This window comes from Saccopteryx bilineata, chromosome 7, assembly GCF_036850765.1.
Source record: "Saccopteryx bilineata isolate mSacBil1 chromosome 7, mSacBil1_pri_phased_curated, whole genome shotgun sequence".
Taxonomy (NCBI): Eukaryota; Metazoa; Chordata; class Mammalia; order Chiroptera; family Emballonuridae; genus Saccopteryx; species Saccopteryx bilineata.
Genome location: NC_089496.1, coordinates 89,665,354 through 89,682,759, shown reverse-complemented (window position 1 = coordinate 89,682,759; position 17,406 = coordinate 89,665,354). Strand labels below are relative to the sequence as shown.

Below are 17,406 nucleotides of genomic sequence, written 5' to 3'. Positions count from 1 at the left end.
GATCAGTAGAAACTTTGCTTTCCTGGCAGCTGTATTAGCAGCACCAGGAACATTGCATTGGATTATCAGTCTCTTAAAATACCCAGGGGAACAAAATAAAGTACTAACCCCCGACTTGGGTACCAAAGGCCATTGTCATTGAACCTTCAATCAGACTTAGCATTATCTTAACCCTACATCCTCCCACATCCTCTTGATCCTTTTTTTTTTTTTTTTACAGAGACAGAGAGTCAGAGAGAGGGATAGACAGGGACAGACAGACAGGAATGGAGAGAGATGAGAAGCATCAATCATCAGTTTTTTGTTGTGGCACCTTAGTTGTTCATTGATTGCTTTCTCATATATGCCTTGACCAGGGGGCTACAGCAGGCTGAGTAACCCCTTGCGCAAGCCAGTGACCTTGGGTCCAAACTAGTGAGCTTTGTTCAAACCAGATGAGCCCACGCTCAAGCTGGCGACCTTGGGGGTCTCGAACCTGGGTCCTTCCGCATCCTAGTCCAATGCTCTATCCACAGGCAGGCTTGCTCCATTCTTAAGGCCCTCTTCTCCTACTGGAAAAATGTTCTCTTCCTTGCGTGGTATGTGACTTCCTCACACCTGGTAAGCTGTGATTCTCCTCAGAATCCTGGGCCAAGCTCAGCCAACTTTTTTTCCCAGCCAACTCTTTTGCTTATCCCCTTTGAAGTGCTACTCTCGCCCTTGGTGACAGGTCTCTGCACACTGTATAGAACTGTTCCCATGTCCAACTTCCCCCATTAGACACTGAGCTGTCTTGTAGTTCTATGGCTGGTATACAGCAGGCAAACAATGTTGATTTCCAGACATAGAGACCTGGGTTCTTGTCTTAATGAGCAACTAAGTTGCAGTGTCATCAACCCTAAGCAAATCATTTGATACTCAGCTTTTCCCCTAGTTCTCAACTAGGGGCAATTTTGCCACTAGGGGATATTTGGCAATATTTGCAGTGCTTTGCGTTGTCTAAATTGGGAGATACTACTAGTATCCAATAGAGACCAGGGATGCTACAACATACAGGATGGTCCTCCACAAGGCCTCAAATGGAAATGATGCCAAGGTTGAGAAATTGATTTAGCTAAAACCTAAAAGAGTTGGGTGGCAGTGAGGATATAACCCGAGAAGTACAAACCTATAAAAGAGCTTAAGAAAGTATCCTGCCTTGTATGTCACTTAAAAAAAAAAAAAAAAGATTTAGGAGCCCTGGCCGGTTGGCTCAGTGGTAGAGCATTGGCCTGGCGTGCAGGAGTCCTGGGTTCGATTCCCGGCCAGGGCACACAGGAGAAGCACCCATCTGCTTCTCTACCCCGCCCTCTCCTTCCTCTCTGTCTCTCTCTTCCCCTCCTGCAGCCAAGGCTCCATTGGAACAAGGTTGGCCTGGGCGCTGAGTATGGCTCTGTGGCCTCTGCCTCAGGCACTATAATGGCCCTGGCTGCAACAGAGCATCACCCCCTGGTGGGCATGCCAGGTGAATCCCGGTCGGGTGCATGTGGGAGTCTGACTGCCTCCCCATTTCCAACTTCAGAAAAATACAAAAAAAATTAAAAAATAAAAACATGGAAAAAAAATTTATCAATTTTACAGGGAGAGGAAAGGTGGGGGCAAGAAGTATCAACTCATAGCTGCTTCACTTTAGTTGTTCATTGGTTGCTTCTGTTATGTACCCTGACCAGGGAAGCCCAGGGTTTCAAACCAGAGACCTCTGCATTCCACAGGTTGATGCTTTACCCACTGCACCACCACAGGCCAGGCACCTTGTCTGTCATTTTGAGGTACACTGCAGAGGGGCATGAGCCATCATCATTTGTGTGCTTTGCTAAATTTGTGATTTCAGTAATAGTGCCAGGACCCATCAGCAACAGGGGGGAATTCTAGCATCCTCACAAAACTAAAGTTCCTAAGAAATAGGATCCATTCTGCACATCAATCTTGGCATCATGAATGAAGATGCTAAATAAACAACAAAAAACCATTGCCATTGACTGATACAATTCAAGTCTTTGTTGAAATGGTATGTTGCACATCACAAGAACACCAAGGAAAGTCATTTCCAAAATCCTTTTATTGTGCAAGTGGCAGTCTTGGAGTGCTTATAATGTGCCAGGGACTGTGCCATTGAGATATTTATCTCAGTCCTTACAATACCTCTCCGCAGTAGTCAGAGATTCACAGACTAGACAAGAAAATCACATTTTTAATTATGAGAAAATACACTCGGAGACATTAGGTAATTTCCTAGCAAATGCTGTAAGACAATGTGCTAAACTGCCTCATTACTTTAACACATTAGCTGCATATATGTAGCAGATTCTGATTTGCAAGCCCTAAGGGGAAAGGAGGTCTGTTAGGTTAAAAAAGCAAACAAGACTGGGTAGGGCCATGTTTATAAAATACAATACAAAGAAAAAAACAAACAAACAATAAACCATAGCTTAAAACAGTAAGTAGTAAACTTATAAACTATTCATGAGAAAAGTTAATGATGTATATTATATTCCATTTTAAGATAAAAATACCTGAAAAACAAATATTTACTATCTATGATATGAACAAAATACTAAAACCTAACCTAAACATGACCAATAAGGTACTAGTTTAAATAACTTACACTATAGAGCACCATGCAGCCATTAAAAATGAGCTGCTGTTATGCACTCCAAAGTTATGAAACACCACATATACCAAGCTACCCAATTATTTTCATTAATTTTTTTTTTTTTTTGAGAGACATCAATTTATTGTTCCACTTATCTATGCACTCATTGGTTGACTCCTGTATATGTCCTGACTAGGGATTGAATCCGCAACCTTGGTGTATTAGGGCAATGCTCCAAACTGAACTCCTGGCCACAGCCAAGCTACCCCATCTGTGTAAGAAAAAAGGTGATAGGTGCACATCATACATACCGAGAAACTCTCTTTAGGAGACGCAAGACTCAACATCCAGGAAACAAGGCTAAGAGATGGAAATTTAATTTTCACTTTACGCATTTAGATCTAACAAGTACATTAGAAAATGGAATGGGAAAAGAATATCTTTTCAAATACTCTTAGATCAGATTTCAACACTGGCTGCTTGTTAGAACCACCTGGGAGCTCCACAGTCAGGCCCCACCAGAGAACAGCAGTGTTTGACTCAACCAATCTGGGGCTGCGCCCTAGTGTTTTCAGAAGTACTCCAGATATTCTAATTTTTTTAAATTTTATTTTGTAACAGAGACAGAGAGTCAGAGAGAGACACACAAAGGGAGAGAGATGAGAAGCATCAATTCTTTGTTGCAGCACCTTAGTTGATCATTGATTACTTTCACATTTGATTGCTTTCTCATGTGCATTGACGGGGGTAGGGGGTGGCTATAGCAGACTGAGTGACCCCTTGCTCAAGCCAGATGAGCCTGCGCTCAAGCTGGCAACCTTGGGGTCTCGAATCTGGGTCCTCCGCATCCCAGTTTTACGCTTTATCCACTGCGCCACCACCCAGTCAGGCCAGATATTCTAATTTTTTTTTAGATATTCTAGTTTTTAACCAGTGTTATGAAATCACTGATTTATGCCAAGGTTTAATAAACTTTTTCTGTAAAGGGCCTGACAGTAAATCCTGTTGGCTTTCTGGGTCACATGAAGTCTATTATATTAAGTCCCTTAAAAACGTAAAGCCATTCTTAGCTCCTAAGCAATACAAAATCAAGCCATGGGCTGGATCTGGCCCATAAGCCACTTTGCCTACCCCCAATTTAGACTATTATACATACCAGGTGTTGCCTGGACAAGTTATGGCCAAAGGGAGCCGGCAAGCTGCTCTGTGATGAACTCACAGGTCTGGCCGCCAGCCCTCCAGCTGGCACCCAAGTTCTGGTTTGAATAGGATGTGGGAGGGCTGAGGACTCACAATAAAACTCCCAAGACACATTATAACCCAACCAGTTTATTATTTTGTAGTAAGATGTATTAACTTTTACCATGCAGACTGAAAACCTTTGTTAGCATGAACAGTACATTTCCTTCCTAAAGTCCGCTATGGAAAACCAGGTTATTTGGTAAGGACCAAATAAAATTAACCTACACCATGTCCGTGAATGTCCCACCACAGGGACAGCCCAGCCTCCAGCTTGTTGTCTCTTCCCTCCCCATCTTGCTCTGGCTGAGCACTGCCAACATGTCCTACAGCTTTACAATCACCCAGCTTATCCTTGCAGTCATATCTCTGCTCACTGGTTTTCTTCATTACCTCCACTGTTACTGACAGGTAACCTTTAAGTTCACCTAATGTAACCTAATTCCTATTGAGAAATCAAGGTTAATATAGTTTTTCTTTCACTTTTAAATGTTTTTCACTTTTTTAGAGAGAAAGGTGGGGAGAGAGAGAGAAACATCGATTTGTTGTTTCACTTATGTATTTGTTGGTTGCTTCTTGTATGTGCCTTGACTGAGGATGAAACCTCCAATCCTGACATATTGGGATGATGCTCTAACCAACTGAGCTACTCAGCCAGGGCCTTCTTTCACTTTCTTGATAAGTGATTCCCAATCATGGAGGAGTTCATGAAACTAATTTTGTGCCACAACTGATACCAAGACATACCAAGTGATAATTACTTTCCAGGTTAAATTATTTTGTTCTCTAAAATGTAAAAAGAAAAAGTCAGATGATGCAGTCTTCAATTTAGTACTCAACACTATTAAGGGGCAAGTCACTAAAACAAGTCTTTGACCAATATAAAAGTTTATGTTTTCAAATCAAAAAACATGTATTGCAAATATCATTATGTAATAATGATAAAGATTACAGAAAACAAAATATTTAGACTGACCCCACGGCATTCACACACCATAATTTTGCCTGTTACAAAACAGTGAATTTTATCCTCCATAGTAGCTAAATCCATGCTGGCTGAAAACTTCAGTCCTAGACTCCATGAATGAGGAACTCCACAGTGCATGCTTAACAGACATATACATGAACCACGCTTCACTGCACCTCGCCAGTGCAGAGGAGTAGGAGGGATAAAATGTGGACACGTGCACTCACAAAGGCAGAATTCTCCAATTATAAAAAGCCATACATTTGACCTTTCTACGTCTTGGACAAAAGCTTTTCTCTGTGGGAACACATTTCTGAAAATCACAACAAAAATCAATAGAAAATGATTCAATATAAAATATACAAATTTCTCAGTATGAGGACTTCCACAGAACAGGGAAAAGGGGTCAACAGCTAAAACAAAATTTTCTTTAAAAAGAACAATCCCCTTACCTTGTTCTTGCTACTCAACACTCAAAAACAAATCTGTACAAAACTACGAACACAGAAAAGGACCAGAAAGGATGTTCCTCTGCCAAGTCTCCGGACCTGTTCTAGACTGCTGTCCTCACTAATGCCCCCCCTCCCCCAACAGAGCTGAGAGCTCCCAGGTCCACTGGGGAAAGTACGCAGTCTCGGATCATCACCCCTGCTTCGCTAGGATGGCCCAAGTCACTCGCTGTCAAACTTAATCGAATTAACCTGGACGGAGATGGAGCCTCCCCTGTAGCTGCCCCGCTTCTTCTTGGTCTTCTCATGCCGGAAGGATTTGCCTTTGGTGAACTTCAGGACCTGATTGGCTCGCTCCCCCCAGTCTCCAGCTGCACCTCGCTGGTGAGCAGAGTTGGTTAACACACAAAAGGACACCAGGACCCTGTCCCATTCTCCTCCCTGCCTGAGGCAACATGCACCCAGAGAGCTTCCCACCAATCCGAAGCAACCCTGTCCTCTTCCGTCCCACCCTACTCAAGACGGTGAACTCCCTCTGTTCTCACCTTGGCATCAAAGGAGTTGTCTGCCACTCGAGCATCCACTTTGATCTCCTCCTCCCTGATCCTTCGGAATGGGGATGACGACCTTTTTTCTGCCTGGAGAAGAATGAAGTATGAAATTAAACGGTCAGGTAACAGAAAAGCTGTTCCCTCCACTACTCCTTTGTCCAAATATGTCTTCTATACTCAGTGTTCCCTCACAGTCTTCAAAATTTTTGTGCATATGTGAACTCCCTGTGAATATATTAAGATTTGATTTCCTCCTATTAAAAAATAAAAATAGCCCAGGCTGGATAGCTCAGTTGGTCTGAGCATCTTACCAAGCACAGAGGCTGCCGGTTCAATCCGGTCAGGGCACAAACAGGAGCAGGTTCCTGTGTGTGTGTGTCCCTCCCTTCCTCTTATTAAAATCAGTAAAAGTTAAATAAACAAAAAGAAAGGCTAGCTCCTGAGAGGAAAATAAAACAACGTACTTTCTTCCTTTTTGGAAACGTGTTGGGGGTCTGAGCATTGATCTTCTTGGCTGGAGGGGTCTCTGCCTTCGGAGCAGCCTCATTCTGTTTTCGCTTCTTTGCTGAACCTGCAACAAAGACACTCAGGAGACCAGTTTCCGGTTCACTCCCCAGACTGCTGCACCCGGACCTGCAACTGGAACCTAGCCGTTCTGCCTCCTCTCCCTACTCCAACCCCCGAAGAGTATATGTTCCACCCTGGGTGGGGTATTGGGGGGGGGGGGGGCAGAGGCCAGCTTCTTCGGATACAGACCTGGCTTAGAAACTGCCAGTGCTGCTTTCGTCTTCTCTCCCTTCTCGTTGCTGTCCCTATCTGCTTTTCCATTCTGGGCAGACGTGCCATTGGTTTTGGGGGCTTGTGGTCTAGGAGTAGCCTTGCCCTTGGGCTCCTCCTCCTCTTCACTGGAGTCATCAGAAGAAGAACTGCTGCTGCTTTCCGCCTTCACTGTCTTTGCGGAGGCTGGTTTGGAAGGGGCTACAACTCCCGCCGTCTTCTGTGGCTTCTTTTTCACTGAGAGTTTGGACATCTTTTCTTCCTCCTCTTCCTCACTGCTGGAGCTGTCCGAATCAGAACTGCTGTCCCCACCACCCTGAGGGGCCTGTTTGGCAGGCAGAGACAGAGCTGCTTTGGTCATCACCTTGGACTTAGGGGTGGCCACAGGCTTCTTCGCCTTCTCCTCCTCCTCCTCACTGGAACTACTCTCCTCCTCGCTGGAGCTGCTATCAGCCTTTCTGGCCAGAGGCTTCTGGCCACTGGCTGTAGGCTGCTTGAGAGTTGTGGCTGGCTTAGCTGCAGGGTGCTTGGGAGTAGCACCTGGTTTACTTGAGAGATTCTTAGTGGTACTGGCTGGCTTGGCAGGAGTTTCATCCTCAGAACTGTCAGAGTCTAGACAAGGAGAGGATAGAATGAATAGCTCCCAAGTTAGAGGAGAGCCCCTGGAGCTCCCGCTGCTCCACATCCACATGCCTTACCTGAGCTATCTGAAGAGCTCTCTGCTGCTTTCTTTGCTGGAGCTGTTTTAGTGGCTGCTTTAGAGACAATGGCCTTAGCTGGTGGTTTCTTTTCTTCTTCAGAGCTTGAATCTGGAGAGAACCTATGGCATTAGGCTGGGCCCAGACTCCACACCCAACCAGGGGCAATAAAAAGAGGATGCAAGCCCTCGCCGGTTGGCTCAGTGGTAGAGCGTCGGCCTGGCGTGCAGGAGTCCCGGGTTCGATTTCAGGCCAGGGCACACAGGAGAAATAACCATCTGCTTCTCCACCTCCCCCTCTCCTGTCTCTCTCTCTCTCTCTTCCCCTCCCGCAGCCAAGGCTCCATTGGAGCAAGGATGGCCGGGGCACTGAGGATGGCTTTGTGGCCTCTGCCTCAGGCACTAGAATGGCTCTGGTTGCAACAGAGACGCCCCAGAAGGGCAGAGCATCACCCCCTGGTGGGCAGAGCATCGCCCCTGGTGGGCGTGCCGGGTGGATCCCAGTCGGGCGCATGCAGGAGTCTGTCTGAATGCCTCCCCGTTTCCAGCTTCAGAAAAATACAAAAAAAAAAAAGGATGCACAGCCTGACCAGGCAGTGGTGCAGTAGGAAGAGCATCAGCCTGGGACACTGAGAACCAAGGTTTGAAATCCTGAGGCTGCCAGCTTGAGCAAAGGGGTCGCTAGCTCAGCTGGAGACCCCTGCCTTGTCAAGGTACAGATGAGAAAGCAATCAAAAAACAACTAAAGTGCTACAACTCCGAGTTGACGCTTTTCATCTCTCTCTTCCTGTCTGTCCCTGTCTCTCACTTGCTTAAAAAAGAAAAAAGAAATAAAAAGATGCACGGACAACAGAGCTTTAGCCCTGTCTTTCTTCACTGAGAAGCGGGACAGAGCATTTCTGTGTCCCGATGCCTCAGACAGTCCCCTGCCCGACTCACCAGACTCGTCACTGCTGTCATCACTGCTCTCCTCAGGCTGCTGCTTCTCTGCAGCTTTCTTGGGAGCGTGGGTTCCCAGGGGCTTCTTGGGTGGGGGAGCAGAAGGTGGGGGTACTGAACTATAGGGACCTGTTTAAAGGGAGAGTGTGGTGATTTTAAAATATGTACACAGCCCTGGCCAGATTGCTCCTTGGTTGGTTGGAGCATCAGCCCAAAGTGCAGAGGATGCCAGTTCGATCCCCAGTCAGGGCACATACAGGAACAGATCAAAGTTCCTGTCTCTCTCTCTCCCTTCCTCTCTGGCTATAATCAATCAATAAAAATATTTTTAAAATAATAATAAATATATACACAAATTCTTTGATACTTTTCCCTTCTAAAAATGGAGTTTACGCCCTTCCCTTGACTGTGGGTTAGAATTAGTGACTTATTTTAACAAACAGAATATGGCAGGGCCCTGGCCTATTGGCTCAGTGGTAGAGCATCAGCACCCAGCATGTGGATGTCCCAGGTTCGATTCCAAATCAGGGCACAGAGGGGAGGCACCCATCTGCTTCTCTACCCTCTCCTTTCTCTCTCCCTTCTCCACCCCTCCTGCAGCATGGCTTCAATGGCTCAACTGGAGGGAGATGGCCCTGGGCACTGAGAATGGCTCTATGGCCTCTGCCTCAGGTACTAAAAGATGGCTCCAGTTGCAGCAAAGCAAGGGCTCCAGATGGCCCCTAGTGGGCTTGCCAGATGGATCCCGGTCAGGGGCACACGCGGGAGTCTGTCTGCCTCCCCTCCTCTTAAAAAAATGGGGGGAGGGGCCCTGTCCGGTTGGCTCAGCAGTAGAGTGTCGGCCTGGCGTGCAGGAGTCCCGGGTTCGATTCCCGGCCAGGGCACACAGGAGAAGCGCCCATCTGCTTCTCCACCCCTCCCCCTCTCCTTTCTCTCTGTCTCTCTCTTCCCCTCTGGCAGCGGAGGCTCCATTGGAGCAAAGATGGCCTGGGCGCTGAGGATGGCTCTGTGGCCTCTGCCTCAGGCCCTAGAATGGCTCTGGATGCAACAGAGCAACGCCCCAGATGGGCAGAGCATCGCTCCCTGGTGGGCATGCCGGGTGGATCCCGGTCGGGCGCATGCGGGAGTCTGTCTGACTGCCTCCCCATTTCCAGCTTCGGAAAAATGCAAAAAAAAAACCCAACAAAAAAAAACAATGCACTTTCTCCTTCCTCTGGGAGAAACCAGCTGTCATGTCAAGCAGTTCTATGGAGAGATCTAAGGGTGACTACAGAGATCCTTCAGCACATGGGCCCCAGTAATACTTATATGCAGCTTGACTCCCATGTCTAGTCACCTGGCTTTTTCTTCACAGGTTTCTTCTGCTCCTCCTCCTCCTCCTCCTCACTGGAAGAGTCCTCACTACTGGAACTCTTTTGGGTAGGGGTGGCAGCAGCTTTCACTGGGGCCTTGGCCACTACTTGCTTTTTAGGTACAGCCTGCATCATACAAAAAAAATCAGTTACCACAGGAAAATGCTATTGACCCAACCAATCCTGCCAGGAAATGGAGCCTGCCCCCACAACCCCCCGTCCCCTTCTTCCTGGCAGACCTTCTTGGAGACTGCTGCTGCCTTCTCTTCCTCTGAGTCATCGCTGCTGCTGCTGCTGCTGCTGCTACTGCTAGCTGCTTTACCGTTAGCTACTTTAGGTGCTCCTCGAGCAAGTGTGCCTAACAAAAAAGAAATAATGTAAGAAGGACCAAGAAATAAAGACCACCTGACCTGTGATGGTGCAATGGATGGAGTGTTGAGCTGGAATACTGAGGTCACCAGTTTGAAACCCCAGGCTTGCCTGGTTAAGATACATACAAGAAGCAATCAATGAACAACGAAAGTGAAGCAACTACAAGTTGATGCATCTCTCTCCTCTTTCTAAAGATTAATAAATAAAACCCTTAAAAAAAATAAGCCCTCCTTACTAGCTCAGAACTTAGCAGTCTATCAATTCTCTTGCCTCTAGAGCATGCATGAAAGAGACTGCTGTGGTTTACTATATCAAAGGAGATCTTTCCTGCCCAATTTTAGGAATAAAACTATTCTATCTTTAAAAATATGATGCAGGCCCTGGCCGGTTGGCTCAGTGGTAGAGCATCGGCCTGGCGTGCGGGGGACCCGGGTTCGATTCCCGGCCAGGGCACACAGGAGAAGCGCCCATTTGCTTCTCCACCCCTACCCCCTCCTTCCTCTCTGTCTCTCTCTTCCCCTCCCGCAGCCAAGGCTCCATTGGAGCAAAGATGGCCCGGGCGCTGGGGATGGCTCCTTGGCCTCTGCCCCAGGCGCTAGAGTGGCTCTGGTCGCTCGCGGCAGAGCGACGCCCCGGAGGGGCAGAGCATCGCCCCCTGGTGGGCAGAGCGTAGCCCCTGGTGGGCGTGCCGGGTGGATCCCGGTCGGGCGCATGCGGGAGACTGTCTGACTGTCTATCCCCGTTTCCAGCTTCGGAAAAATACAAAAAAAAAAAAAAAAAAAAAAAAAAAAAATATGATGCAAATAATTTAAATATGCCCCTGAAGTTTTTCACTCCAACTTCAAGAGAAGTTCCTATAAATCATAACCTATACTTCATCACAGAAAAATTACAGAAAAAAATAGTACTTCTGTCTGACCTGTGGTGGCGCAGGAGATAAAGATTTGACCTGAAACACTGAGGTCGCCAGTTAGAAACTCCAAGCTTGTCAAGGTACATATAAGCAGCAACTATGAGTTGATGCTTCCTGCTTCCCTCGGCCCTTTTTTTCTCTCTCTCTCCTCTCTAAAATATCAATAAATAGCCTGACTAGGTGGTGGTGCAGTGGACAGAGTGTTGACCTGGGATGCTGAGGACCCAGGTTCAAGGCCCAAGGTTGCTGGCTTGAGCCCAAGGTGTCATCAGCTCAGCTGGAGCTCTCCCCCGGCCAAAGAACTTACGATAAGCAATCAAAGAACAACTAAAGTGTCACAACTACAAGTTGAATCTTCTCATCTGTCCCTGTCTCCCTATAAATAAATAAATAAATAAATAAATAAATAAATAAATAAATAAGAAAAGGAAAAGAAACTAGTATTCCTCACTTGTTCTATGGAATGAACGTATAGAAAGAAGAACAAAACAGTAGTGAAAAACAAAAAACAGGTGTTAAGTGGTCACAACAAAGTGAGGTTTGCTGGACCATAAAATGTCTAAGATATGTAACTGAAGAATGACAATCTGGCCCTGGCCGGTTTGCTCAGTGGATAGAGCATAGGCCCCATGGGGGGATGTCCTGGGTTTGACCCCTGGTCAGGGCACACAGAAGTAACCATTTGCTTCTCTTCCCCTCCCTCTCCCTGTTCTCCTCCTACAGCCAGGGGCTTGATTGGTTCAAGCACTGCCCCCGGCATGGAGGATGGCTCACTGGACCGAGCCTCAGTCTCAGGCACTGAGGGTAGCTCTGTTGATTACAGCATCGGCCTCAGACAAGGGTTGTTGGATGGATCCCTGTCTGGTGCATGCAGGAGTCTATCTCCCCTTCTCTCACTTACAAAAAAAATTATTTTAGAGAGAGGGATAGAAACACTGAACTTGTTGTTCCACTTATTTATGCATTCACTGGCTGCTTTTTAAAAAAATTTTAACTTATTAATTTTAGAAAGAGAGAGAAAAAACACTGACTTGCTGCTCCACCTATCATTGGTTGATTTGGTTATGTGTCCTGACTGACCATGGATTGAACCCACAACCTTGGTGAATTGGGACAACACTCTAACTTACTGAACTACCCGGCCAGGGCTGATACCATTTTCTAAAACACATTTTTCCAGCCGGACCTGTGGTGGTGCAGAGGATGAAGCATCCACTGGGAACGCTGAGGCCACTGATTTGAATCCCTAGGCTCAGTCAGTCAGGGTACATACAAGCAACTGCTACCAAGTAATGCTTCCTGTTCCTGCCCCACCTGTTTCTCTTTCTCTCCCTCTCTCTCTAACCTCTCTCTAAAATCAATAAATAAAATATTTAAAACATATTTTTGGCCCTGGCCAGTTTGCTCAGTGGTACAGCATTAGCCAGTGTGTAGATGTCCCAGGTTTGATCCCCAGTCAGGGCACACAGGAGAAGCAACCATCTGCTTCTCCACCCCAACCTCCACCCCCACCTTCTCTTTCTCTCTTCCCCTCCCAAGGGGAAGATAGGCTTGAAAGGTTTTTGTTGGAGTAAGCTGGCCTTGGGGCCCTGAGGATGGCTTGGTGGCCTCTGCTTCAGGCACTAGAAAATACGCTCGCTGCTGAGCAAAAGAGCAACAGCCCCAGATGGGCCGAGTATCGCACCCTACAGAGCTTGCCAGGTGGATCCTAGTCAGGATGATGTGGTAGTCTGTCTCTACCGCCCCTCCTCTCACTAAAAATTTTCCTTGCCACAAACTGTTTCCTTAGTTACTAGCCTCTAATTATGAAATCTCTTATTCATTAATAGCTTCACTTTAAAAATGTAACACTAATCAATAACTTTAGTTCAACAACCAATACCATTTCAGCCCCTGAACGAACAATTTAAATACCCATCCCCAGGGCAAGCTGGTTTCGGGCCTGGCCTATTGAAAACAGTAACAGTACCTGGTTTGGCTGGGGTTTTAGCCTGAACTTTAACTGTCACGGGTGTTGCCTTTGGCTTCTGGTTCTTTGGTGCCTCATCCTCTGAGCTTGAATCAGAATCAGAATCAGAATCGGAGCTCTCGGTCTTCTTAGGAGGAGCTTTGACTGCCTTGGCTTGTGGCTTAACTCCCTTCTGTAAGAAAACACACAATGAGCAAGAGCTCCTGGGTCCACAAGGGCATCTTACAGTAAAAAGCTTCCTAGATTCCTTTTATTTTTTTTAGGGGCTAACAGAGCAGTAGAGGCAAGGGAAAGCTAAGCCAGGAAACCATAAGAAAAAGACAACAAACTCTTAATAAGAAACAAAAAGTTCAGCCACATTATCTATTGGCTCTGTCTCTGCCTGTCTGGAGCTCCCAAAGCTGTCCACAAAACCACTCCCTTACGCTTGTATTCCTAGGCAGTGTCCCAGAGAAACCCAATAATACCTCTAGGGAAGCAAAATGGGTTGATTTCCTCTAGATTCAGAATCTAACTTCATCCTCATGTATACTTTTCAGACCTCATACTTCTCTCACCTCTCTGAGAGTCCCCAGATTTTCTACCACACAATCACCTTTCCACTACCTCTTGGTCCCAAGCTAGAAGCCAAGATTTTAGGTTACTTCTTTCTGATCCTTTAAGGAACCCTTTTTCTTCCCAAGTTGCAAACCTGGACGGGTTTTTTCTTTTTGTCCTCCTCCTCCTCATCATCACTGGATTCTTCACTGCTGCTGCTCTCCGCTTTGACTGCAGCCTTTCCAGGATGCTGAGGCAGACTGGCACGCTTGGCAGGTACAGCTGAACAAAAGCACAGTTACTACTAAGAATCAGCTATGCAGTATAAGCAGGTTATAAATTCTTTTCCTGGAACAGCTAACCCCAACTCTCTGCCCGGCCTTACCAGCTTTCTTAGCTGGAGGCCCTTGGGCTTTTTCCTCCTCACTGCTATCTTCAGTGCTTTCACTGGATGAAGTCTTCTTAGCCTTCTTAGTCACTGGCCCATTTGCTTGTAACTTCCTTTTTGGAGCCTTGGTGGACCTGCTTAAAGTAGATCAGACTAACTTCTGGTGATCAGAACCTTCCCAAACCAAGAAACATAGCCCAGCCCACTTGGAGGAAGAAAACAGCCACAGTGGTACAAGGAAGACTTACTTGAGCCAGAAACTATAGATGTCCAAGAGGGAAGAGGCATTGGCATCCTGCTGGGTCTATAAGAGAAAAGATATAGGGGAAATCAGATTTTGTGTTATTGTCTTATTCAAAGTAACCTGTTTTATACCGACTATAGTTCATATAAACATTATAGCTCCATATAGAGTCTCTCTCTCTTTTTTTTTTTTTTACAGAGACAGAGAGTGAGTCAGAGTGAAGGATAGACAGGGACAGACAAACAAGAATGGAGAGACGAGAAGCATCAATCATTAGTTTTTCGTTGCGCATTGCGACACCTTAGTTGTTCATTGATTGCTTTCTCATATGTGCCTTGACCATGGGCCTTCAGCAGACCAAGTAACCCCTTGCTTGAGCCAGCGACCTTGGGTCCAAGCTGGTGAACTTTTGCTCAAACCAGATGAGCCCACGCTCAAGCTGGCGACCTTGGGGTCTTGAACCTGGGTCTTCCGCATCCCAGTCCGACGCTCTATCCACTGCGCCACCGCCTGGTCAGGGCTATCAAAGCCTTTTTTTTTTTTTTAAAGAATCATTTTAAATTTTTTTTTTTTATTTCTTTCTTTATTTATTTTTAGAGAGGATAGAGAGACAGAGAGAAGGGGGAGGAGCTGGAAGCATCAACTTCCATATGTGCCTTGACCAGGCAAGCCCAGGGCTTTGAACCGGCAACCTCAGCGTTTCCAGGTTGACGCTTTACCCACTGCGCCACCACAGGTCAGGCTATCAAAGCCTTTTAAAATGTGTATTTCTTTTACTCTAGAAATGTATAATCTAGGAATTTGTCCTTCCCCCGAATCAAGGGCACAAACATTTATATAAGTGAGTCCTGCAATGTGGTTTATAATACAAAATTATTAGAAACCACCTTCCAAGAGAAGACTGATAAAAAACTATGTCATGAATACAGTACAGAATTGAATCCAGCTAATTATACTGATATATATTACAACTTACGTCAATTACAATTTAATTGGTGCAATAAAAATGGCAAAGTAGCCTGATCTGTGGTGGGGCAGTGGATAACGCGTCGACCTGGAAATCCTGAGGTCGCCGGTTCGAAACCCTGGGCTTGCCTGGTCAAGGCACATATGGGAGTTGATGCTTCCAGCTCCTCCCCCCTTCTCTCTCTCTGTCTCTCTCTCTCCCTCTCTCTCTCCTCTCTAAAAATGAATAAAGAAAAAAAAAGATTAAAAAAAAAAATGGCAAAGTATTACAACAGTACAAACAAGCTCAGAATTAGATGAGTATAGACGTGAAATTCACCTCTGCCAGTTATTACTGGGTGACCATGAGCAAATTACTTAATTTTTCTGGGATTGTTTTCTTCTCTGTAAGATGGAGATTAAGCCTGACCTGTGGTGGCGCAGTGGATAAAGCGTCGACTTGGAAATGCTGAGGTCGCCGGTTCGAAACCCTGGGCTTGCCTGGTCAAGGCACATATGGGAGTTGATGCTTCCAGCTCCTCCCCCCTTCTCTCTGTCTCTCTCTCCTCCCTCTCTCCCTCTCTCTCTCTCCTCTCTAGAAATGAATAAATAAAAAAATAATAAAAAAAAAGATGGAGATTAAGTTTTTGAGAGGGTAAAACATAGGTACATAAAGGGTTTAGCATCTGGAAAAAGCATCTGGCCCTTAAAAGCCCTCCACAAAGATTAGTTTCTGTCACATAAAAAAAAAGTCCTGATTCTGAAAGGCCTAATTTCATCTAGCCTATTGTGCAAACCTTCTTTTTTATAGTCTCCTTAATAGTCAATTCCAAACAGTTCCAATATATTTGATGACATGGCAGGCTGCCCCAGCCTAAGGAAGTGGTTCCTGAGGCTAATCAGATTCTCTATTGTGCAGCCTGATTCTGCCACTAAGAGCAAGTCTATCCTCTTAGTCAAAGAACAAAACTGCCAAAGACCTTCTACCGTCTCTCAAGGTGTTTGCCCATGCAATCATGTCTGCTTTTATTCCAAACCTTAGACATTACTCATTGCCTTCCTTTTACATGTTTTTGCAACATCCTAAATAACCAACACTATGACATCAAGCTTTCACTCATGGATGTCTTCAGTCACCAGGGACTGAGAATGCCATTTCTATATATTATATTCCTGAAACTCACAAAAACTTTATAAAGCGAATTATGACATCCCCATAGAAATACAAACAGACTGTTTAAGCAAGCTGCCCCAGTCTTACATCTTCAAATAAATGGCAGAGCCTGGTCCCAAACCTATATGCATTTGATTCCACAAGTCTCAAAGATCCAAGCTCACGGTTAGGCCTGCATGGTAGGACTGTGATGCTCTAACTAAAAGCAGAACCCTGCCTCTACTCTCGTTCATTTTCTTCTTTACTACTGAAAATCCCACCCTTCTAAAACAATTTTATTTTTGAGTCCCCAGTAAATTCCATTCAGAGTTAAGGACCAGTCACGCTTTACACCAGGCAACGTAAAGCCAAAGAAAAGAACCAGGTGCTTCCCATGCTTTCGCTGGGAGTGGGTCCTCCCTCGTCGCCGCCCTCCGCCGGCCACGTGATCTGGACCACGCGGGTCCCACGCTGCCGCTACTGCACCGCTCAATAGAAAAAAAGCACCAAGACTTACCACGACCTAGTCAGTCCTCGTGGACTCTAACCCTTCTCCAATCACAGCCAAGAACTCGGCACAAAAGCCCCGCAAACACTGGGATGACGGACCCCGTGGACCTCTCTACCTGGAAGCCTAAGCTTGCTTGGGCCTGGAGCCCTGCGGTCATCCCTCCCTGGCCCCTCCCCCAGATTCGGGACTTACAGCGCCTGTTGCCTTGGCGAACTTATTAGCCACTTCTGAGAGCTGGTTATCACGAAGAAAACGGAGCACGAGGGGATACAAATCGCTGGGAACCACGCGGAGCAAGCCGGCGTCCGCCATCCTCTGGGCAACACACGTCACTACCGTTGCCGACGCACACGACTCCAGGAACTTGAGAACCAGAAGAGGTGAGGGCGGGGCCGTGACGCCATCGAGCCGCGCGAGCGCACAGCGGAAGGAGCGGGCTCACGCCGCAGGACGATCCCGCCTCTACATCCGAGGCGGGGTCTAAGCGAAAACCTCTTTCGGTTCCCACGAGCGTAGCCATCTTGGTAAGGGCGGAGCTCGCCGCCCGCCACTTTGTGAAGGCGGAGCCTGACGTCAGAGGCCCTCAGCGGTGGCGGGAAAACTCTGGACTTCCCGGGTCCTGGCTATTGCGGGAGGCACCTTTTCTCCCAGCCGCGGTTTTCCACGCCCCAGCTGGGATTTGCATTTCAGAGGGTTTAGTGGCTCCGAGCTGCGCTTGGACTTTAAAGACTGGGTCAGACCTCCTGACCGCCCCTATCCACGCTGCCAGTGGATTCCCACCCTTATCTTCAC

At 46.6% G+C, this 17,406-nt stretch overlaps 1 protein-coding gene across 2 annotated transcripts; it reads right to left on the bottom strand.

Moving 5' to 3' along the window:
* Positions 1 to 5,122: 5,122 nt before the first annotated feature.
* Positions 5,123 to 17,043, bottom strand: NOLC1 (nucleolar and coiled-body phosphoprotein 1). 2 transcript variants are annotated; one of them, XM_066238778.1, is made up of 13 exons: positions 16,807 to 17,043; positions 14,010 to 14,065; positions 13,759 to 13,898; positions 13,528 to 13,655; positions 12,837 to 13,008; positions 9,822 to 9,940; positions 9,567 to 9,708; positions 8,231 to 8,359; positions 7,293 to 7,403; positions 6,574 to 7,206; positions 6,282 to 6,388; positions 5,812 to 5,904; positions 5,123 to 5,647 (listed from the first exon to the last, which is right to left on the bottom strand). In XM_066238778.1, exons 1-13 carry the CDS (start codon positions 16,924 to 16,926, stop codon positions 5,489 to 5,491), a joined length of 2,109 nt encoding a protein of 702 aa, XP_066094875.1. In that variant the 5' UTR covers positions 16,927 to 17,043; the 3' UTR covers positions 5,123 to 5,488. The 2 variants fall into 2 exon arrangements, with proteins under 2 accessions (XP_066094875.1, XP_066094876.1); XM_066238779.1 differs by having other exon boundaries at positions 13,759 to 13,895; positions 16,807 to 17,042.
* Positions 17,044 to 17,406: the final 363 nt, after the last annotated feature.